This window comes from Ochotona curzoniae, unplaced genomic scaffold (assembly GCF_017591425.1).
Source record: "Ochotona curzoniae isolate NIBS_2020 unplaced genomic scaffold, NIBS_Ocur_1.0 contig_2599, whole genome shotgun sequence".
NCBI classification, from domain to species: domain Eukaryota; kingdom Metazoa; phylum Chordata; class Mammalia; order Lagomorpha; family Ochotonidae; genus Ochotona; species Ochotona curzoniae.
In genome coordinates, this window is record NW_024465520.1 from 3,971,337 (window position 1) to 3,996,130 (window position 24,794).

The window sequence follows — 24,794 nt, forward strand, 5'->3', positions numbered from 1 at the left end:
CTTGGAGATCCTGGGGGGTGGAGCCTTCATGAATTCCTCTAATTTCTCATTTGCACCTGCACCCATGCCTTTAGCTGATATCACTAAGTCCCCAGGCTCGCTGATGCTGTGCAGGTCACCAGGGTCTCCTGCAACGACAACCTGTCACTCTACACGCTTCAGTCCGCACACTTCCCAACATCATTGTCAGATCCGCTTCTTCCCATTTCCTCAAACTTATTGAAACTCTTACAGCTGTTTTTTTTTTTTTTAACTGTTTCACTTTTATTCTGCTATGATCTGTTTAACTAGAAAAGATTTAGGTAAAGTTTTGCTGCCCTAAACTCAGTACCAGCTTATATGTGACTAAATAGCAAAGCTCAGATTTTAGCTCTCTGTGACTCTGATTTTGAAGTTTGTATCTGTGCTCGAAGGCATCATACCACTGAAGGTATCAGAATTCTCTGTTAGCGCTGCGCCCTCCCCGTCTTCTTGCCTAAGCTAACTGTTGTAACATGACTTCCCAATTCCCAGGGCCCCCGAGGAAGAGTTAAGCGGACACAGACAGCAGGGTAGTTCACTTTACATCACTGGACCAGACATGTCAATTTCTAAGTTTCACTGGAATAAGGCCAAGTTTTTTATTGTGAGATATGATGAGCCGTTGACGATGATCAACACAATTAGGTAGTGACCTTGGAGGTATTATTTGGGATAATGCTAAGAACGCTGCCAACATCAAACCCAGGCAAATGTTAACTGGAGCTGTTCCTTTGTGGGGGGGAGGGTGCGTGGCTCAGGGCCCAGGGCTGATGAGGGCACGGGCATCCCTCACGTAGTGAAAGGAAGATTTGCTTACAGGAAGGTTGTGTGGGCCAGGGCTGGAGCGATCGTTAGATCACATTCCATTCACTTGCTGTTGATCTGACTCTGGTGGCCGGACACACTGAACTACGAGGAAGTTGGAGTGCCACCTGGGGTGAACTGGAAAGAAAAAGCAATGAATTTGAAACTAGCTAGGCAAGAAATCTTTGCAGCTCCTAGGAGTCTTGACGAAAGAGTGAAAACATAACACCGTCATAAAGTTATAGTGAGACATGATTACAATTATGCACAAACTCTTTGGAAAAGATTTATGGATTTGTCTGTTTGAAAGGCAAGGAGAGTGAGGTCTTTGATCTGGTGGCTTTGTGCCAAAGCCAGGAGTCAGTGACTCTACAGCTCCCACATGGGTGACAGGGTCTTGGGGACATATGCTTTCCCAGGTACAATAGCACAAGAACCCTGAGTAACTTCCCAATATTGCAGGTGCAGCCTAGCTCACTGCACCACAGCCATCTCCTGTGAATTCAATCTGACTTTAACAAAAACATTCCCCAAATTATTTATAAAGCAAGGTCTAAATCAGCCGATTGTATAACATCCATGTTACTCAGGTCCACTGTGAAAGAGAAAATGAATACTTTACAGTAATAATGTCTGTAATTGAGCATGTCGAGATTTCCTTAACACTTAATATGACAAAAATATGAAAAAAAGTCTCAAGGGATAATATCAATTTACAAAGTAGAGTGATCAGTGATAGCATGCTACAGAAAAAAAAAAAGATTTTTCTCAAATACTTCTTATTTCACTAATTTTTTTTTTAAGGCAGAATGACAGAAAGAGGGAGAGACTGAGAACTTTTTCCAGTGGTTCCAAAAAGGAGCACAGCAGCCAGGTCTGCGAAGTCAGAAACTGCCTGGGTGGCCAGGGCTGTCAGCTGCTGCCTTATCTGACTTGTTAGCAGGAAGTTAGAAGCAAAACAGCCAGGACTCAACCCAGCCCTCCAATATGGAGTAGTGGTGCTCTGAGCAGCACCTAAATACAGCAGCGGAGCTTGGAAAGATGGTTAGCAGTTGGGCCTGAATGAAAGGCAGCAATAGATGCAAAAGGAGACGATGGTGCACTTCAGGAATGCAGATGGTCCTGGGTTATGCAAGGTGGAACGCTGTAGCATTGACCGGGATTCTTCATTAACTGTTGACCGAAATTTGTATTCTCCTCTTCCGTGGAATAGAATTATTATGCAAAGGTGACGTGTAACCTAGGACTACACTTCCTTGTATCTGGTGTGAACATAGGACAGAAGTCCAGCCAACAGGATTGAGAAGAAACAGATGTGTGACTTGCAAAGCCAGGTTCTTGAGCTGGCAAGCGCTTACCCCGCTGGTGCCTTTGCATTGGCTTGGTGCACGCGATGAGCTTCCGTTATCACAGAATGACAACGTGGAGGGTGAGCCCCTCCCCGAAATGGCTTGTGGAGGGAAATCCCCCACCCCCTCCTTGATTAATACGTAAGGGAAAAACAAACTCTGCCTACTGGAAATAAATCTAGCCTCTAGACCAACCCGAGCAGATCAGCTCTGGAAAGCAGCTGAACGGACTTGCATAGGAGGCACGTAAAACCAGAACGAGGTCTGCTTTAGTTGGGAGGACAGGCTCACATGTGATATAGTTATAAATATGAAAATCATGAAGAGGCTCCTGTTAAAAAAAAAAGTCATGACAATGTAAAGAATAATTTATAGGATATGAGAGAGAAGCATTTAAAATATCTTGTCATTTATATTTCAACCCAAATGCCATGCTATGCTAAGAGAGTAAGACAAAATATAGTCAAAATAGAGAGAATTTCTCCTAAGGATTTACAAACCGAAGGCAGTGGGCATGTGGCCCGCTCTGCGCGTCATGCTTACGCACGCCCTGGGAGCCGCAGCAGACGGACGCAAGCATTGAACTTGTCAACGCTATGCAGTAAGACAGAATTCCCAGCTTGCCATCCCGGCATGGTTCAGCCGTTGTGTTCTATCTGTGTGTGCATTTCCTTTGCCTCTCAAATCACATTGATTAGTACAGGAAACTACTAAGCAGTATTTGGTGATGGAGAAGGTTTGTAGGGAGGAAGACTAAGAGGATTATCTTGTCCGTGTTTTCCACCTTGGGTACAAGAGCACACACGTGCAGCTGGAGACCGCAGAAAGCAATCCGAGGTACAGTCTGATTATATTGAGTGTGAGCTCTCTGTGGGACGTGACATTGCGAACAGCTCCGTAGACTGTGAAATGTTCCCGCTTCTCTCTCTCTGTCGGGAGCCAGTAATATCGTAGGTATGAAACTCATGCCAACAGAGGTACAGTAATAAAATGTCCAGCCGGAGGCGTGGGCCGAGTACGGGAACATTCATGTTTAACGAACAGTGGACTGGCATTGTTTGCCCGAAGGAGGAAAAAGGCAGGGCACAGAGGTGTGTCGAATCATAAACATGACTGTCCTGCAGCCGAGGCATTAGAGATCAGAAGACATATTCCACACTGAATGCCACGATCTGAAGCCTAGTGAGCGGGTGGAGGTCACTCGGCTAGCAAGAAAATAAACCTTCCCTGCGTAATTCCAGCACCTGCTCGGTGGTAGGGCTCATTTTCTTCCTCATACTTAGGAAAAAAAGGAAGAAACTTCCTTCCAGCCCTTGGGGCAGGAGAGGGCAGGGGAGGGCAGGGCAGGGGATGCCATCGGCTTGAACTGCAAAGGAAGATAGGACTCAATCTTTCTCTTTAAAAAAAAAAAAAGATTTTATTTATTTCAAAAGCAGTTAGAAAGAGGGAGAAATACAGAAAGGTCTTCCATCTGTTGGTTAATCCCTAATTAGCCAGGGTGGCTGGTTCTTGGCCACACCAAAGCCAGCAGCTGACACCTCTTCCAGGTCTTCCACTCACATGCAGGGCATTCCTCCAAAGCTTTGCCAAGTGCACTGGCAGGGAAAAAACCAGTGCCCACATCTGCAGAAGGTGGCAGATTAACCCACTAGGTCCCTTTGCCTTCCCTCTTTCCTTCCTTCCTTCCTTCCCTCCATTCTCCATCCTCTCCCATCCTTTTCTTTTCCCTTCCTCCCATCATCCTTCCTTCCTTTCTGCTCAGCTTTCCTTCCTTCCTCCTTTGTGGATTTAGTTGTAGCAGCCACAGCCTGATGAGCTTGGCTGAGTAAAACTTCATTTTGTGCAACTCAAACACTTATTACTTGTTCAAAACCCACACCCCAGCACAAAACAAAACACACACACACACACACACACAACACACACACACATCAACCAAAATCATTCAATGCAGAATCTAAACCTTTTTATTTTATTCAGACAACTGGAAATTACAACTTAAAGAGATATTTCTATCTGTGTTTAAAGAAGAGGCCGGGGACCTCCATTATAGTGTAGTGTATCATCAAGCCGCCACTTGTCACTCTGGCATCTCTTGGTAGCCCAGGTTTTCATCGTAGCAGCTCTGGTTCTGATCCATTTCTCTGCATATGTCCTGAAAAAACAACAGGTGGCTTGAGTGTTTGGGCCCAGCCATGCACCTGAAGCATCTGGGTAGAATCCCTAGTTCATGGCTTTGGCCCAGCCTGGCCCTGGCATTGCTGCCATCTGGGCTCTCAAACAGCAGATCAATGAGCTGTGCACCACTCGTTTGCGCTCTCTCTTCACTGCCTTCAATTCAATCCTTCAACAGCAAAGAAAATGCCAGAAATCCAAGCACTAAACATGTGCTTGATTTCTTCTGCCTTCTAGTTGAAAATTTCAGTTAGCCCACGCTATATAAAGATCTTTACTAATCTTACGAAGGTCAGTTTCACTGGGATGTCAGCAGTATAGAGAGGATTTCAGTGGTTGACATATTAAAAGTGAAGGAAATGAGCCCAGCACAGTAGCCAAGTGGCTAAAGTCCGTGTCTTGGATGCACCAGGATCTTATATGAGAGCCGGTTCCGCAGCTCCCTGCTTGTGGCCTGGGAAAGCAGAGAAAGGCCTGAAGCCTTGGGACCCTGCAACCGCGTGGGAGACCCAGAAGAAGCTCCTGGCTCCTGGCTTCGGATTGGCTCAGCTTCAGTCGTTGTGGCTGCTTGGGGAGTGAATCATCGGAGAGAAGATCTTCCTCTCTGTCTCTCCTCTCTGTATATCTGACTTTCCAATAAAAATAAATAATTTTTTTTTAAGGAGCTTAGGGAAGAATCCTACCATATTTTGTAGCTATGTATTAGACTCTCGGGTTACTGTCATGACAGGTTGGCCACCACAATGCTGGCGGCCGAGATGTTCAAGGCATTGTGGGAAAACTAGAGTCAAAGCCATCCATTTAGCCCTAATCCTGACACCCAGGAACAAGAGAGCCGTGGTATAGGTGGTCCTCCTGCCTAAGGGCCTGAACACACAAGCGCTAATGTCTGAGGGCAGGCTCGACGGATGTCAGCTTCAAGGAGAGAGAAATGTGTCTTTCCTCCATTTTGTCTTATTCAGGGTTTCAATAGATCGAATGACGCGACAGCCAGACGCTTTGGCGACACATTAACCCACTGATTAAGTGCTACTCTCTTCCCAAAATACCTTTATTATTGTTATTATTAAAACATCAGATTTACAGAGACAAGGAGAAACACAGCGAAAGATCTTCCGTCTGCTGATTCACTCTCCAAGTGGCTGCCGCAGCCAGAGCTGAGCTTATCCAAAATCAGGAGCCAGGAGATTTTCCAGGGTCTCCCATGCAGGTGCCGGGTCCCAAGGCTTTGGGCCATCCTCAACTGCTTTCCCAGGCCACGAGCAGGGAGCTGGATGGGAAGCGGGGGCAGCCAGGACACAAATCGGTGCCCATATGGGATCGTGGTACATGCAAGGCGAGGACTTGAGCCACTAGGCTACTGCTCCAGAGACTGAACTGAATCCTGATGCCATCTAACCTGGGGTTGAATTAGATCTGACAGGATAGAGGCCCAGAGCAGGAAGCAGGCTTCTGGCTGTAGACGTTGCTTGTCGCCTACACATGCACTTTACCAATTCTATCTGCACCAATTCAGCTCTCAGTCCCTGTCCCCTCCTGGGAAGCTCGGGACTTGACAGTGAATGGTCCACTCTTCTGTAACACTGGCTGCTCTGGGGGCCGCCTCCTGCCCTCTGGCTATCTTTGATTAGACCAATTTTCCTTATACGTGTATTTAACCAAGTGGATAGAAAAGAGTCCAAGAAGCTGTGCCTGCACCGCATCTATAGAGACACTTGCTAGTCATCATTCTTTAAAAAACAAAAGCATTTACACAGTTTACATTGTAGCAGCTGTTATAGAAAAATCAAGAGTGGACATATAATAGATAAAGGCGTTGGAAGAGAATTGAAAACTGAATTAGAAGAAATGGCAATTAACTCCAAAAGTTTAAAATGCATCCATATGAGATCTCAAAATGTTCACATGCGAAATTCAAATTCCAAGAAAACCATGCAAAGATTTCAGTACATTATTGCACCACACATACACACATACACACACACACACACACAAACCACACACACACAAACCCTTAACCTTAAATTCCATTTTCCTCAAATATTTTAAAATCATTTCTAAGACACAAAATCCTAAGATTCAGTTTAATTTTCCAAAATATCTTACAAGAATGCAAGGAAACATTCAGAGTTTTCTTAAGAAAAAATAGAAACGGGGGCTGGCACTGCGGTTCAGCAGGCTAATCCTCCACCCCATGGTACCAGCATCCCAGATGGGATTCGGTTCATCCCAGCTGCTCCGTTCACTACCCAGCTCCCTGCTAACGGCCTGGAAAAGCAGTGCGAGTTGGCTGAAGTCCTTGGGACCCTGCAGCCGTGTGGGAGACCGACAGGAAGCTCCCGGGGCCTGGCTTGGCATCAGCTCAGCTTGGACTATTGTGATCATTCAGGGAGTGAACTAGCAGATGGAAGATCTCTCTCTCTCTCTCTCTCTCTCTCTCTCTCTCTATCTCTCGATAGATTTGCCTTTTAAATAAGAGTAAATAGATCTTTATTTTAAAACAATGCAAATAAACAGCCAGTTGAAGAGATGCAAAGGGTTCATTACTTGCAAGCTATTTCTGAGTGTGCTACTCTAGTCACCTACAGAGTTCACAGTCGGGAGGCTCTGCATTTCACAGGAGCTATATCTATACACAGATATACATATCTATATATGTAGTTATATTTATCTATATGTAGATAGATGGATAGATAGATATATAGGTATAATATTATATATGCTACTGGCCCTGGCATAATGACTCAATGGCCAAATCCTCACCTTGCAAAGTGCCAGAATCCCATAGGGCACTGATTCATGTCCCAGCTGCTCTACTGCCCTTCCAGCTCCCTGCTTGTGGCCTGGGAAAGCAGTGGAGGTCAGCCCAAAGCTTTGGGACCCTGCCACCTGTGTGGGAGATCCCGAAGAAGCTCTGGGTTCCCGCCTTTGGTTCAGCTCAGCTCTGGCCATTGTGGCCATTTGGAGAAGAATTAGCAGATAGAAAATCTTTCTCTGTCTCTCCATGTATCTGATCTGCCTTTCCAATAAAAATAAACCTTAAAAATAATACACAGAAACGTTTATTTTTTTTTAAATTATTTTTATTAGAAAGCAGATTTACACAGACAAGGAGACACCAAGAGAAAGATCCTCCATCTGCTGGTTCACTCCTAAAATAGAACAAGGACCAGAGCTGACCCTGTCTGAGGCCAGGAGCCAGGAGCTTCTTCTGGGTCTCCCATGTGGGTTTGGGCTATCCTCTTCCAGCCAGCAGTTTTCAGAGCCAGCAGTGGAGCAGCCGGGACACAAACCAGCACCTACTTGAGCTGCAGGCACTTGGAGGTGGAGGATTAGCCAGTTGAAAGCTGAGCTAATGTGCAGACCCTCTGCTTTTGGGTTTTTACTGTGTGTTTGTTGTGTGGACATGCTTGCTTAAGTCACTGGCCATTACTGGTCATCTCAACTGCAAGTCTGTTTCTAGTCTCTGAAGGTTGGGGGTTGACACTGCAAATCCCGGGTCTTTTGTAATCACCTCCGACTCAGATGCTATCAGCAAACAACTCAAGACTCCATTGTTCTATTTGAACAACAGATGCTCCAGTTATCCGGGAAACGTTCAAGGGACGGTGAAGCTCAAGGTCAGGAGCTGGGTTCAAGGACTAAGAAAAATGGAACGCTTTCCTGCTCTGTTGTTCAGCAAGTTCACAAGACCTTGAGGAACTAGACGCCTGGAACTAGGGACAGAGGTTAAATATGTGTCCTGATTGCATCTGACTAATAAAGCTTCATGTGCAAACAATGTCTGCACATCTGTTTCTGCATCCCTTTCCTTTGTTCACGCTGATATATACAATGGGCTAGGGACTAAATGTTTACGCTTCTGATGCATGGACGTCTGGTTAATCAGTCCAAAGGTAAGCCCTGAAAGTGTGCTTCTTTTTGAACTTCAAGCCAAACAACAGAAAACATTACAAAAATTATCGGTAAGGTCAGCAGTGCCTCTGTGTGTAATCATGATTGTAAATACGTCATAGGTAAACCTAACTGGAGTCCGATGTCGGTAATGTAGATTAACGCATACAATCTCAGTTACACCTTATCTTGTCTCATTTTTATATGATTGCCTATCAGGAAGGGTGATTAAAAAAAATTGTTACTCCTAATTTGTACTAAAGGGATCAATGGAATCAACATTGAAAAACAAATGGTAACGTGTTAGTCATGTATCATAATATGGCTAGAAATCAACTCTAGTTTCATCAGGAAACTACCCACACTGACCTGGGGAAGGGAAGCAGGCGGGTGGGATCAGGAGCTGAGAACGGGCGGCACCCAAGCCTTGTGTCACGGGCGCCCCATCAGCTCCCACGCCCACGCACGACGCGCGCAGTCTGCGTGTGCACCCTGCCTCCTGGAGCTAACGCTCACTCTCCCGCACGTTCCAGAAGTCATGACACCTTCTTGGAGATGATGTGTGCTAAAAACTCTAGCCCGAATCCTGTCTGCTTTGGCTCTTCAGTCAAGCTGAGCTCCGAGTACCACCCTTACTCTATGAATGGATAACTATAGCCCGGGTGGGGTTTCTCTCTCTCTCTCTCTCTCTCTCTCTCTCTCTCAGTTTCCTGCACTTGTGTCTGAGTGTGTGCCGTCCTGTCTTGCAAAAATCCTGCACTCCAACTTACATCTACACACGTATCTGGGTTATGGCCTTACACACGGCCAGACAGGAACCTGGACAAATTCTAGATGAGAGTCTCTGCGCTTTGAGCTCAGGCAAAACTCTATCCCTCTTACTTAACTGGGACAGCCTCATCATTATAGCTGTAGGAGGACATTGTGAGCCTGGAAGGCCAGCGAGCACAGGATTGCAGTTCATTGGGCAGTATTTGCATGAAAACGACCAAATGGCTATCTCTTGCATACCTGCTGGGAGATAGTTCCCACGGGTTGAGTAAACAGCATGTAAATGAGAACACCTAGCGTGATGTAAAGACTAAAGGAATTCTAATCTAGAGTGCAATAACAGTTGATGGTTTTGTTTATGAGCTCGAGACTTCCTCCCCTATCGATACTTCCTCCCCTACCCAATACGGACTTTCAGAGTATAAAGTCTGATGCCCCTAATAAACTTCGGCTTTGACCATCAGTCAGGGTCCACGCGTGTTATTATCGGCTCCGTGCACCAAGTCCGTTGCTGCGGGACAGCGACAATAGCAGTAACAGTTCAGCATTTTATCTGCATTTTTGTAAAAGTAAATATTTGTAATTGTGAATTAATACTAATTAGGTCTTTCGTGGGGTAGAAATTTAACTGAATTCATCTGCAAACTGACATTTCGACTTATATCAGAGCAGGCATCTCATTTCTTTCTTTGGGGATGTGTGGGGGGGTGTGGTTATCTCAGGGCGGTTGGGCTGCCAGGAAAAGCCTCTGGCTAGGGGCAGTGCGCATGCCACAGCTGTACCCAGAGAAGCCAATTCGTTACACGGAAAAGCGTGCCAGCCCACGTGGCTAGCAGCCAGCACACACTCCGCCTCTGGCTGCTCGCTGCTTGCCAACTGTTCATTAAGTCTAGTTCTGCTTCCTCACTTAGGTAGATTCTTTCACCTGCAGGGAGGCCAATCTCAATGAGCCATTTCTTGTGTCTACTTAAAATGGAGAATAAGATTTTAAGTTTATGGTAGTTTTTTTGTTTTGTTTTGTTTTTTAATGTGTAAATGCAAAAAGGCCCATGGTTTTTTTTTTTCTCATAAATTCACAGTAAATATTGTTCTAATGTAAAAAAATAACATTTACAATTAAGTGATATAATCAGCTGCACAGTTAGAAATGCAAACACATACAGCTGGGGCTACAGGCATCCTGTTTTAATTTGCAGGTGTTAGAGCGTACCGTTGCATACCCAGACATCGCGGAAAAGACATCCATTCGGCTGCTACCATACTCCTATCACTGGCTGCATGCCGGCACAGTTTTCAAAAAACATGAAATCCTAGACACAGAACAAAAATACAGAAATGTTTTCAAGCAACACATGGATTAAGTCTCAGACAGTGAAATTTTAAGTGATACAATGACCCAAGCCACCTGTCTGTCAAACAAGAAACTACAAGTAGCTCAATTCTGGAAACACTGAGCTGCACTGAGTTCTAGCTTCACGTTTTGCGTTTTAATAGCAACTAGATTCTAACAGTTTATTCACCAGAACAAATTAAATGAATCTTCCACTAATGCCTTTAGCTATCACCTCTTTATGTGGCCTCTGAACTCTTTCTCATGCATTCAGTCTTCGACTCAGAGCAGATCCTTCGGAACCAGGAAACTTTTCTTGTGACTCAAGTTCTTTCTGCAGCTCTAGGTTTTCTCAAGTGATGCTGGTCAGCTTTGAGTTACAATGCCAAACAGTTAGTGTTGGTCCCAATTGGTATCATTCTGTCGCTATCTAACTAGACTCTCTGCTCTATAATTACATGAAAGCCTACAAATTTTCTTTGGCTCACACAGATTCTTTTATCTCATCAACAGAAACCATCTTTTAATCTTGCCGATAGAATTGTGACACAGTGGGTTAGTCTGCCACTTGCAACACTGGCATCCAAAAGTGGAATGCTGGTTTGGCCCCTCGGTTCTGGTTGAGCTTCCTACTATTGATTCTGGGAAGCTAACAAAATATGGCTGGCACCCACATGGAAGACCAGGATGCCATTTCCAGCTCTTGGCATCCACATGGCCCAGAACTGGCTATTGGTTCAGGGAGTGAACCAACTGGTACATAATTCTCTCTCTCTGACCCTCTCTCTTTCTGCTGCACCACCTTCTGAAAAAATATCTATTTTTAGAAGACTACAATTAGTTTAATTTGAAAACCAATGTATTGTATGACTTTCGATGCCTTGACCAATCATTGCCTAATAATAATTTTTGTCATTCCTTCTGATTTCCTATAAATCCAAATAATCCAGACAGATTTCTTTCCCCTAAATACACTGTATCTTTCACATACCTTGACTGTTTAGTTTCCCCAAAGTTAAAATTTAATTCAGGGGTTAATACTTAATGCTAAAATGTTTACAATGCAACTCTAGATACCCAAGAGTAATTCAAAAATGTTATAGAAAATGGAATGAAAAGAGATTCACCATGGGGCAAAACATTTCAAAACCCATGTATACAAGGTATCTTCAAAAAGTCCATGAAATTGTGGCTTGCGAAAATCATGGGGTTATATTTCAAATATTTTTGATATTTAGCAGCTAGGCTGTGATGCCGGTTCCTGCATTTTTTTTAAGATTAGTATCACATAAAATACTTTAATAATGCCTTCATATTGTTCAAATTTCCCTGAAAGTCTCCTGAATATATTTGTCTTGCTTTGTTCAAACTGATATCCAAGAGACACAAATTACGTAGTTGGTATCTCTTAACTTACTTTCTCATTACTTTACATTTATCTTTTATTTGTCACATACTAGTTTTTTTTTTTAATAAGATTTATTTTATTTTCATTGGAAAGGTGGATATACAGAGAGGAGAAACAGAGAGGAAGATCTTCCGTCCGATGATTCACTCCCCAAGTGAGCGCAACAGCAGATGCTATGCTGATCCGAAGCCAGGAGCCTCTTCCAGGTCTCCCACACGGGTGCAGGGTCCCAAAGCTTTCCCATCCTCGACGGCTTTCCCGGGCCACAGGCAGGGAGCTGGAAGGGAAGCGGGCTGCCGGGATTAGAACCGGCGCCCATATGGGATCCCAGGCGTGCAAGGCAAGGACCTTAACCACCTGAGCCACCACGCCTGGCCCTGCCATATACTTGTTAAAAAAATTTTATTTTTGCCATGTGTTTATGTTTAAGACAACTTTGTAGGCCTGGCATGGTAGCCTAGTCAAAAAGCTCTGGGCTTCCTGCTTCGGATGGGCTCAGCTCCAGCCACTGTGGCTGCTTGGGAAATTAAGTGGAAGATCTTTCTCTCTGTCTCTCCTTCTCTCTGTGTATGTGCCAATCCAATAAAAATAAATACATTAAAAAAAACCACAACTTTGTACTTATTTATTTTACATTCTGAGTGGAAGTTATAGAGAGAGGGATCTGGCATTTTCTGGTATTCTCCCAACGCTGCCCGCAGCCAAGACAGGGCCAGGCTAAAGTCAGGAGGCCAAAACCTAATCCGAGTCTCCAAGTACGAGCTAGTGACTCCCACAGCTGAGCCAACACCTGTTCCCTCCCTAAGTGCGTAAGAACAGGACACTGGATTGGAAGCAGAGTCTCTGGAAATGAAGCCAGCTACTCTGGTATGGGGGCAACCACGTGAGCCACTGCTCCAAGTTCCTGTGGCTCGCCCTGTTTTCTTCTTTTGTTTTTATAAGTACATTCTGCATTCCATTTTTAAAATACTCTTCTAATGTACCACCTATGGAATACACACTGAAATCATTTCAATGCTATAAATAGGTTTTTAAAAGGTCCCACTTGAGAATATCTGCTTTGGCAGATTTGGCTGCTTTCTAAGAACACAAAAGTTTAAAAGAAAAAACAAAACTTGAAGAAAATAACCTCTCCTTAACACACCAAGGTTTTTTGTTTGTTTGGTTGTTTGGTTTTTGCCATCTGAAAATACATAGAACCATTGAGCCAAAACTGTCGTCCCCTAAATTGATGTCTGAGCAGCACGGGATTTCAGAGCTAGTATTCCATACGAATTTGTTGAAACTTAAAAAAAAAAACCTAAGACCGTTTTAAAGAAACAGCCTACTCGGGAATTTCAGAAGGTTTTGCGAGAAAGCATCAGCTAGCCAAGGTTAGTTAACAATGGACTCACGATGAGGAGGCATGCGCCGAGCAGCACGGCTTTGAGTTTCACATCAAGGTCCAAAGGGAACTGGATCTCATAGTTGTCGGCGTCGGTCAGCACCTCCTTCACACAGCCGCTCCACTGCTTAGAAACCCTGCCGACCACGCTTGTTTCATCAAGACTCTTAACCTAGATTGCAAAAAAAAAAAAAACAGAAAAGTCTTTTAAAAGTTGGCTGGAACATCTACAGCAAAACTATATAATGTTTTCAGTAAAACGAAACAGCATTGAGTTAAAATGGTAGATCAGATATTACTATGAACATGTGACCCTCATTCGTACACTCAGGCTCCTGTATCTACCCAGAGGAGCATGGAAAATACTATCATAATATTTTATTTCACATTAAAATGCATCCTAATAAATCATTTGAGTTATCAAGACAGAATGTAGAAAAATTTACATCAGAACAAACTGCCTGGATTCGGGTCAGACGGCACGAGCTCCCCAGGGGGCAGGTGGAGGCTGAAAGCAGCTGACACTGAGCCGGTTCTTTACACGAAGAGCTGTGTGGATGAGCTGGAGCAGAGTGCTGTTGGCACAGGTGCACACGGTACCATGTTTGCAAGCAGCAGCCTTTGAAGCCCTGGCCTCAGGTTTGCGCCGGTGGGGAGACTAACTGACATTTTATATGGGTCCAAGTTGATGGGATCTTCAATCTGAAACCGATTTCTAATATGAAGCCGTGATGACACGAATTACCAGCCGCTGCTCGTTTCATTCTCGTTCCTACAATGTCCTGGAGTTTCTCCTACTGATTGATAATTTGGCTTAGCCATGTGAGCTTTTGGACAATGCACAGGAGGATTTCCTGAAACATGCTTACGTGCTTCAGTCTGTCTACGCTTTCCAAGCAGGGTCCGTGAAAACACTACGATCCAATGAGATTCTCCCGCGACAACGCAGAACAGAGAGACCAGGGTCCGAGCCGAGGCCCGGGCACAAGGGGTCACAGCAATATCTGAATACATGAATGATCTTGAGCCTTTGTGCATATCTTAAAACGGACACAATTTTTATTACATTTGAAGCTTTATACAAAGGCTTTTTTATCATGTAAAAAAAAAAAAAGTTAAAATAAAAGCTGTTTTGCTTCTCGGGTTTTTGCCTAAGATCAAGAGGAATAAACGTGTAAGAGTTAAAACACAGGAAATAAGCAAAGCACGTGTAGCAATGGCTATTGTAGACTGCACGGCCCGAGGCTGGGTTCTTCCTTTCCCATTTGTAAAATATTTACGAAATTACTTGAGGACAATCAAGTGTTTTTTTTTTGTTTGTTTCTTTGTTTTCCATTGAACTATTTAGTAGAATGTGTGCCTTTTTGTCTATATGGAAGTAAAATCGGAATGTTTTGAAAGAAAAGCCTTAACATTTTAAAGCTGTGAAATACTTTACAGATGAAAATTACAGATGACATCTTCGTATCCACAATAAATTGAGTACTATAAGGAATTTGAATATAAATATTACCATTTCTCCTTACTTATTTCTGTAGCGAGAAATGAAAAATTCACCAAAATTTTGGCAAAAGGAAGAAACTCTGTGGTTCTTAATAGCAGGGCTAAAACATAATAATCAGAATTAAAAGTAATCAGGAATAGAGAATTCTTAGTTCTAGATATGACTTTAAAAACAACAAACGCCTTTTAATAAAAAGCCAGCTTGCAGAACTAAAAATTGATATATTAATACAAGATTTTGAAATCCATAACTTAAGTCGCAATAACTGTTGATAATATTCTAATCCTGTTGTTTACCAGCAAAGATAAATACAAAAATCTGAAAAATGAAATGACATACAGAGTATGGGCACAATCCAAATAATACAGCATAGTGCAGTGTAGCACAAATCTTATCAGTGATGACAAAATATTTTGTTTGTTTAATAATAAAACACATGTATCAGGTTCAATTCGCCTGCAGCATGCCAAGGCTTTAAGAATAAGCAATGAATCCTGATAACAAGCTTGAATCACTGTATTGAGTTTCTCTGTAATAGAAAATGAAACAAAAAGAACTTGCAAAGCTTGCCCATGAGCACACAGGAAGACTCTGGAAAATGTGTTTCAAAACAAACATTCTGGTTCTAGCTTCTAGCTCTGGAGTATCTCCTGATCGTGTCCCTTTTTACTAAGTATTACATGCTGAAAAAAACTAAGAATCAGTAAAATTGATCCATTAGAACATATTAAAATCTTTATTGCATTCATATCCATATCTGTGTGTGCAGATCATGCATTTGCATGATCTAAACAGTCTAGTACCACAGGTTTACATACGAGTCTCGTAAAGCACAAATGCCTGGTGCAGTGGCCTAGTGGTTAAATCCTCACTTTGCGTGCACCAAGATTCCATATGGGCCCTGGTTCTCGTCCTGGCTGCTCCACTTGCCTTCCAGCTCCCTACTTCTTTCCTGGGGAAGCAGTAGAGAACAGCCAAAAGCTTGAGGACCCTGCACCTGTATGGGAGACCCCGAAGAAGCTCCTGGCTCCTGGTTTCAGACTGGATCAGCTCCAGTCATTGTTGCCACTTGGGCAACCAGTGGATGAAGATCTTTCTCTGTCTCTCTCTGTAAAATCTGCCTCTCCAACAAAAAAAATAAAAAGGACAGACACGGTCCAAATATCTCTGCGATGCAATTCATTTTGCAAATCTACAAGAAATAACTAAATATTTTACAAAGTAATGGATGCGAATAGACGGTGTAAAGAGGAAATACGAAGACCCAGATTCAAGATAGTGAGGACTTGGCATATTAAGCAAGAACACTCCTTGCTCTCTCCTCCCTCTCCTTCGCTGTATTCAGATCTCTTCACTGATTCGGCTTAGTCTAAATCACGAATAGGTGCGTGTGTTTCTCGCACCCCCTCCCACCTGCACTTCATCTTTTATTTTCACCCCGCACTGTTTGCACTTTCTGCCCAATCCTCGGCTGGTTTCCATTGACCCATCTTTCTTGCTTTCATCCCATCTTTCTTGCTTTCTCTTCTACTATTTAGCCACTGATTGGACACAGAGAGAGAGTTTGAAAAAAGAAAGAGCGGTTTATTCAACCTCTAATGGCCGTGCAAATTTCTCTCTTCCCTGAACTTCCCTCAGTTAATCCTCCTTCCACCTGTGTCTGATTTCCACTCCAGCCTTTCCGATGAATGTTCTTGCTCAGAGAGGTTCTGCTTGGCTTCACTGCACGTCTCCCTGTTAATGTTTACAACGTCCTCTAATTGGGGCCCTCTGGCTTTCTTTCGCCTTTTCAAGATTAATTTTTTTGAATGATTGGCTGCAGATTATTCTATATTTTGTAATACGTTTTTTCTGAAATATTGACTATCTTCTGGGTGAATGACTAAGTACATCATTTTTAATTGGTCCCACATGGAGATGGAAGATTTTTATGGAGAAATGGAGGAGACCTTTTGTTATCAATCTTCTTCTGATAGTTGTTGTAATTAATCCATGACCTCTATCACCACTCTGGATTAAGCGTGCTGTGAGCCAAACAGCGTTCCGAACTTGGACTTCAAACTTATAAACGGGATTGATGGTGACATCAATTTCATGCCTGTTTATTTTTTCCCTTATCAAGATTGCTGCTAGGTGAATAGAACAACACGAGGATGGTTTGAGAAAAACATTGACTGTGGCTGTGACAGTCAAGTGAGTGAGGAATGGGCCAGGGGCTTCGAACACTGTAGATGCCCTGGGGAAAGGGGCGATTCATGAACCGTCCACTCATCCACAACCGGAAACTTGTATTTCTGGAATTTTCCATTTAGTATTTTCAGACTTCAAATTATCAATGAGTGGTGATTTTACATGCTTCTCTTTTTTAAAAGATGTACTTTTTGTTGCAGTCAGATATGCAGAGAGGAGTGCCTACACAAATCCAAGAGCCCAGAACCTCTTCCAGGTCTCCCACGCGGGTGCAGGGTCCCAAGGCCTTGGGCCATCCTCAACTGCCCTCCCAGGCCACAAGCAGGGAGCTGGATGGGAGACAGGGCCGCCAGGATTAGAACCGGCGCCCCTATGGAATCCTGACTCACGCAAGGCAAGGACTGAGCTACCACGTCAATTTCTTTAATCTATGTTTGATTAGGCATTTTGTGGAACTCACGTCAGAATTTCCAAGATGGCTTACAGCACTGGCAACCTGCATATCAGAATCGAAAGATCCGCAAGCTGGCGATCAGACTTGGACAACAACGCTTGCGTTCCATGGAAATGGATAACACAGAGCTAGAGCTTTTGCTCGTTTGCTTTTGTAACCCTGACAGCAGAGCTCATGGCCAGTCTCCAGAGGAAGTCCTACCCCAAATTCATTGCTTCCTTCCTCCCTCTCGCCCTTCCTTTCCTTGCTTCCTTTCATTCGCGTCCTCTTTATTTCTCCCTCCCCTTCCCCCCGTGTGAGAGTAAACAGATGAGTGAATGTGACAGTAGATGCTAAGCCATCCGTGGGCCAGGAGTTTCATCGGAGTCCTCCCCAGCCTTACGGGGACCACCCGTCCCCCAGGCAGCAGCAGGCAGGACAAGGACTGCACCAAGGCGGCACAGCAGGAGTTTTCACTATTTTAATGTTGTTTCATCTACTTACTTCATGGCTAAGCCTTTTCACGGATTACACAGCTGTGTTTCCCTTCATTACATTCACCATAATAAACACCGATCTTTGGCCAGAGCAATAGCCACAGTCTGCCCAAATAGGAGTGCACCCTCTGCCCCCTGAAATATCGGCATACGGTATTTATTCACGGTTAACTTTTAGTTGAACACAGAATCCTCCTTTTGAAACATGTCTTGTATACGATTTGCTAACGTACGATTATTCTATGTGTCTACACTGAAAAGGTCTTTTTCTATTAAGGAATGTCCAAAAACATCAGAACGTTACTCACGTGAAAATCAACATCTCCACCACAGTTACACACAAAGAACGGACCAGAGATTTTCAGCACGTCCTCTTTCTTCTCATTTTGAATTTTAAACTTGGGCAGAAAGGGGTGCCAGATCTGAGCCACATAACCGATCGGTACCCCACGCGGAGCCTGGATTTCTAGCTGCAAAGGCAACAGAACACGCATCAGTGAAATCCTGATGCAAGCGCAGGGTCGCTAGGAAAGCGAGGGGCGCAGAGCCCACTGCAGACGCCGCCCTGCTGACCCCGCACTGACCTTCTGGAGGCAGCAGGGGCTGCAACAACATGTACATTTCAGGGGTCTCTCCATGGTGATCACTTCTCGGCCCGTATTATCAAGAATCCTCATGGTGAAAGGCCGAAGCGCATCCCAGCAATTCCGGCTACAACACTCCGAGTCTTCCACTGCCAGGAAAAGCCTCTGACCAAGGCGGTTCTTGATTTCATATCTGTTTTTACTTTGAAAATCCGTTAAGGCTTCAAGACAAAAAAACAAACAAAAAAGGTGATCACGCCGGGCCGTATGACGAGTGAAACCAAATCATGAAACAGACCCCAGGATGTCATACCACACGGCTACGCCAGGTGGCGGGGACGGTCCGGGGAGAAAAGAAAGTTAGGCAAACTTGTTCAGAGAATCGCGTCTTGGTCATTTGGCTAAAATCAAGTGTCAATTTATTTAGACCGATACAAAGGGGGGAGGGAGACGAAAGCCACTAAAGCATAGGACGTGAAGACTTCTCGTGGAAGGGACACACAGATCCGCGGACACCACAGGCTCCGAGTCAGAGGAAATCGGGCTCTGAATACCCTGCTACAGTTTTATGAATTACAGAGGGTATTACATGATTGCTCTGCTTATGCTCGGCAAACGGTTATATAAGTTGGTGTAATATACCGTTCTGCAAACCAAAACTGCCTCCGCAGGGCAGGTTCACAGGGACAGAAGTGGGAGACAAAGAGAGAGAGAGAGATCTTGCATCATCTATTTCACTCTCCAAATGGCAGCAATGCCTAGGGCTGGGCCATTGCTGTGCTCAAACCAGAAGCCAAGAACTTCACCTGGGTCTTCCATATGGGTGCAGCGGTCTGAATACTTGGATCGTATTCTGCTGTTTTCCTAAGGCACATTAGCAGGGAGCTAGATAGAAAGTAGAACTGCTGGGCCCAGCGCAATAGCCTAGTGGCTAACATCCTCGCTTCGCATGCACCCAGACCCCATATGGGCACCAGTCCTAATCCCAGCGTCCGCTTTCCCATCCAGCTCCCTGTTTGTGGCCTGGGAAAGCAGTGGAAGATGGCCCAAAGCCTTCAGACCCTGCACCCATGTGGGAGATCCGGGAAAGGCTTGAGGCTCCAGGCTCCTGGCTACAGAACAACATAGCTCCGGTTGTTGCAGCTGCTTGGGAGTGAGTCAGCGGACAGAAGATTTTCCTCTCTGTCTCTCTGTATGTACAACTTTCCAATGGGGGGGGGAAAATCTTTGACTATAAATAAATCTTAAGAGAAAAGAAAGGAAAAGAAGAAGAAAAGAAAAGAAAAGAAAAGAAAAGAAAAGAAAAGAAAAGAAAAGAAAAGAAAAGAAAAGAAAAGAAAAGAAAAAAGAAAAGAAAAGAAAAGAAAATAGGAGCTGCTGATACTCAAATCAGCGCCCATATGGGATGCTGCACTGTGGGCACCAGCCTGACTCCCTGTACCGCAGCACTGCTCCCTTAGTTCTGAAGCAAATGTTGGTGAAATAGAGTGGAAATGGAAGATGACCTAGAACATCGGGTTGGGTGCCTGGCATCATGATAATGCCACATTAGTCATTCAGAAGCGGAAGGGGGCGTGGCCACCGGGGCTTCGTCCAGACCAGGGTCCTCCTGGGAGCACGCTGCACCTTCCAGGGTTCATCTCTGCACGGGGGAACAAGAAAACCTGTGATATGCAAACGGGTGTCCAGGGTTGGCTCACACAGGAGGCACCTCTCCTTGTTTACTGCCAACAAGAAGCAATCAAAGGCCCCGTTTCTCCGCAACACTCAGTTCCTCGAGTCACAGCAAATGAGACTCAACAATAGCGACAATTGACTCCGAAAAATATGGAGGTAAGAATTACAAAAGCTGTGGGCCCGGCGGCCTAGCGGCTAAAGTCCTCGCCTTGCACGCCCAGGATCCCATATGGGCGCCAGTTCTAATCCCGGCAGCTCCACTTCCCATCCAGCTCCCTGCTTGTGGCCTGGGAAAGCAGTCGAGGACGGGCCAAAGCTTTGGGACCCTGCACCCGTGTGGGAGATTCTGAAGAAGTTCCTGGCTCCTGGCTTCAGATTAGCATAGCATCCACCATTGCGCTCACTTGGGGAGTGCATCATCGGAAAGAAGATCTTCCTCTCTGTCTCTCCTCCTCTCTGTATATCTGACTTTCCAATAAATAATAAATAAATCTTTAAAAAAAAAAGAATTACAAAAGCTTTATGATACAGGATGACTTTCATAGAGTCTGTCAGTATTAATTTCCTTAAGTGTGTTTAGTGTGGCTCATTCCTCCGAGTTCTGTATGTAAAGGGTCCACTTGACTTAAATATCTACCATAGTAAATATTGAGAAGTCAAATTGATTTTCTAGAAAGATTCATTTATTCTTATTACAGAGTCAGATAAACAGAGAGGAGGAGAGACAGAGAGCAAGATCTTCCATCCGATGGTTCACTCTCCAAGCAGCCGCAACGGCCAGAGCTGTGCCCATCCAAAGCCAGGAGCCAGGAGACTCTTCCTCCAGGTCTCCCACGCAGGTGCAGGGTCCCAAGGCTTTGGACTGGCCTCGACGGCTTTTCCAGGCCACAGGATAGGAACCAGGGCAGCCAGGATTAGAACCAGCGCAAATATGGGATCCTAGCGAGTGCAAGCTGAGGACTTTAGCCACTAGGCTACCGTGTCAGGCCCTCAGATTGATTTTTTTTAAGAGTTTATTATATAACTAATTACTTCACTTTTTAAAAAATCTGTAGCTCATTTTTTATTTACAGAATGTCTGTTTCCTTCTGGCTACTTAAAAAAATTGAAAACAGGGCCCAGTGCAGTGGCCTAATAGCTAAAGTCCTTGCCTTGATGGCTTCGAATCGGCGCTGTACTGGCCATTGCGCTCACTTGGGGAGGGAATCATCAGACGGAAGATCTTCCTCTCTGTCTCTCCTCCTCTCTGAATGTCTGACTTTGCAATAAAAATTTTTAAAAAATGAAATCATGTGAACTCACATATACCTGACTAGGTGGGACCCAAAGATCAGTTACTCCTCACTAAGTTATTGAAGATTTCTCTGCACACCCCACCTAAAACTGTTGTGCACCTCAACTGTTGACATATGCCTTGTTGGAATTATAAACCAGTTTAGACTACCTGAAAAGCGGCCAGGTTCAGCAAAATTATGCTTCAACACTATAAACTGCTAAATACAAAAATGAAAATAGACACGAGACAGCTGCATAGTAACCGATAGCCATTTTAAGGTGGATAGCAGGTGGCTCTGTATATAAACTAAAGTTGAAATGTCAATGAAGTAGTCACAGGATGTGGTTAAGAATTTGCATTTTTTAACATATTGGTTACTCAATACCATGTCAATTAATTCCATAACGCTGTAAATTGTTGTTGATGTGATGTTGGGGCTTTTAATTGATCGGGATGATACTCTGCCAGCTCTACCTTCAGACCAGAGATGGTCTCCCCAAGAAACCGTTCAATGTATCTGGACAATAAGATGCTGGTCTCTATGCTTGGTCTATGCAAAGAAAGAAATCTCAACTGAATTTGAACTGTAATACTGCAACAAGGTGGAGGAATCCACCATGGGGGGAGGGTTTGTGGAGGGTTGCGGGAATCCCAGAGCCTATGAAACTGTGTCACATAATGCAACGTAATTAATAATAAAAAAAAATGAAAACAAAAGAATTATGTGCTTCTGCTCCTTAATTAAATAAGTTTGAATTGAGAGGAGAACACTAAGTGTTGCTACATGCTCAAATGTTAAAAGTAGTGATGTAATATTCATGTTCATTATAATAAGAATATAAACTTTTAATTTCAGTAAAAAGCAAGGAAATGGAAGATGTTCCTTTTTAAAACAGCCCCAGCATTACAAGCCATTGAAATAGAAATTGACTTTCTATTTCATTGGTGAAACACATTCGCATATATTTAGAAAGCTTATAAGTAAAAAAAAAAAGATACAGTGTGTGCTGTGTAATGACGAGTATCTAGTTGTTTGGATCTATAACTTTAATATTACAGTATATTTTTAAAAATCAGAACACAGCTGATGAAATGACAAAGCGCTTTTTCCAGATAAAAACATCACAAAAGGGCCCGGCGCGGTGGCGCAAGTGGTTAAAGGTCCTCGCCTTGCACGCCCGGGATCCCATATGGGCACCAGTTCTATCCCAGCAGCCCCGCTTCCCTTCCAGCTCCCTGCCTGTGGCCCGGGAAAGCAGTCGAGGACGGCCCAAAGCTTTGGGACCCTGCACGCGCGTGGGAGACCCGGAAGAGGCTCCTGGCTTCGGATCGGCATAGTATCGGCCCGTTGCGCTCACTTGGGGAGTGAATCATTGGACGGAAGATCTTCCTCTCTGTCTCTCCTCTCTGTATATCTGCCTTTCCAATAAAAAATAATAATAATAATAATAAAAACATCACAAAAACCTCGCCCTCTACGTTACAAATCATTTAAATATAACACATGACAATTGCGTATTTTACGCAGGTCCGTTTCCCTGGTTGGACAGATGACCATCATTTTCTGCTAGCGGGGAATAACTTTGCAGACAGATTTTACAGTCCAGCTGCATTTTCATCAAACGCTTTGAATCTAAGAGGAGGGCACCAGTGATCGATCGTAAAGCTACCCAGTCTTATCCCTGGCAGCTGTCCTGAAGCCTAGCCTGGCTTCCTACGGTAGTTCTTGCATCTGAGCTTCATGGTCCCTAACGAGATACCGGGTGTGATCAGGCTCGCTGGGGAGGAGTGAGAATGCTCACCGTGGGAGCCAACCCTCAGGGCCTATGGGTCAGGAGTCTCCAACCCCGCGGTGCCCCTGCTTCCAAATCGCCAAGCCACAGCCCAAGGCACAAAGGTTAGACAGGGTGCGCCTGAACTCCCAAAAGACGAGTCACAAAAAACAGATCTGCAAAACATCCCCCTTTAAACGCTAACTGACCACCGATTTTGGCAATGTGCTAAGCTAGCGAAAGTATTGCGTGTAGCTCTGACCCACGGTCCAGCAGATCCCAATGTGGGAGCAAACAGATGAGATGGCGTAAGTCACTTGAAGGGATTTGTATGAAAATCAGTTGGCATTGTATTTTTCTAAGTTAATGTCTGTATTGCTAAAAAACAAAAAAGTGTCCAACATAATAGCGGTTTCTCGTGAGCAGCTTGAAAGTTGATTACGGACACTGCTCGTACTTTCATTATTGTGAAGAGTTTATAAAAGAACTTAACCGTCTCACATGGCTAATCGTGATATATTTAGGGCAGTTAATATACCTTTACCTCCATAAACTTTTCTAGAAATCAGATGCGCATAATGAATGCATACCTTCCACGACGCTAACTTCCTGATGAACCAATACCTGATCAATCTGCCAAAAAAAGAAAAGTATAAGTGTCTATCAAAAGAATATTTCCTAAATCAGAAATATTAACATTTACACTTATAACATTGTAATGAATGCTTATTCATCCTATCAGTACTTTATAGTATGTTACCATCTAGTGTTAAAACTAAAAGATGCTTGTCCAAGATGATAAAATACTTACTGAAAGTCTTCACTAAAATCACACAACTTGAGTCAAATAAAACCGGCTTACATATGAGTACGACAGTGTTTGTTTTAAAGGCTAGGAAATGTGGATTTTTTTTTTTTTCTGATTTGCCTCAGCTGTAGGCAGCTGCGTAGGTGGCCTCGTAATAAGATAAGCATCACAGTTAGGAGAAAAGTGGCCAGGGATGGTGGTTATTCTGGATCTGGTTAATGACCAATTGGTGTTAACTATACCAGTGTGCCAGCATCACTGCCTGTTCTTGATTTGGAAAAGAGGGATCGGCGAGCATGAGTCAGGGTTGGCGGTGGTGGAGGATGGTCATGGTCATGTGTGTGAGCTGTGGCTGGGGCCTGCTCAGGCTGAGCTAAGGCACAGCACCCATGGGAGTACATGAGGGTCAGGTGGGATGCAGGATGGGATTCACTAGGCTGCAGCACAGGGTGGCACCCCAAAAATGTCCTGGGCGGGGGGGTCTGGTCGCTCCAATATAGGCCATGGCACCTGCTGGTATACATCCCAACCAGGCCTGTGGTGGGCTGGGCTGGGATAGGCTGGGGTGGCTCTCAGGCTGTGTAGAGACTGGGCTTGGCTTGGGATCAAATCTGAGGTCACCCCAGACAAGGTTTCTTGGGGGACTCCGCCCCAGGCGGCTGCATTCAAATCCTGGCCACAGGGAAAGGCACAAGATATGTGGTCTGACCCTGCAAAGCATGTATCGAGACTGTGCCTTGCCTCCTCTGTTGCCGATGCAGTGCACAGAACGCCCATCTAAGCCAACAGACAAAGTGGAGTACCTGCTCACCTAGCTCTATGACTTTGCATGTACTGAAAGTTACCTGCATCAAATACTCCAATCCAGGTGGGCAGTTCAGTGGGCGTGCTGGGGCTTGCATCCACTGGACCTCGGA

The 24,794-nt window shown here is 44.4% G+C and overlaps 1 protein-coding gene across 1 annotated transcript; it reads right to left on the reverse strand.

The window, feature by feature from the left end:
* Positions 1-4,224: 4,224 nt before the first annotated feature.
* Positions 4,225-24,794, reverse strand: LOC121152725 (phospholipid scramblase 1-like). Its single transcript, XM_040974908.1, has 7 exons — positions 24,723-24,794; positions 23,660-23,702; positions 18,345-18,565; positions 18,069-18,230; positions 13,147-13,308; positions 10,225-10,324; positions 4,225-4,329 (listed from the first exon to the last, which is right to left on the reverse strand). Exons 1-6 carry the CDS (start codon positions 24,777-24,779, stop codon positions 10,268-10,270), a joined length of 702 nt encoding a protein of 233 aa, XP_040830842.1. The 5' UTR covers positions 24,780-24,794; the 3' UTR covers positions 4,225-4,329; positions 10,225-10,267.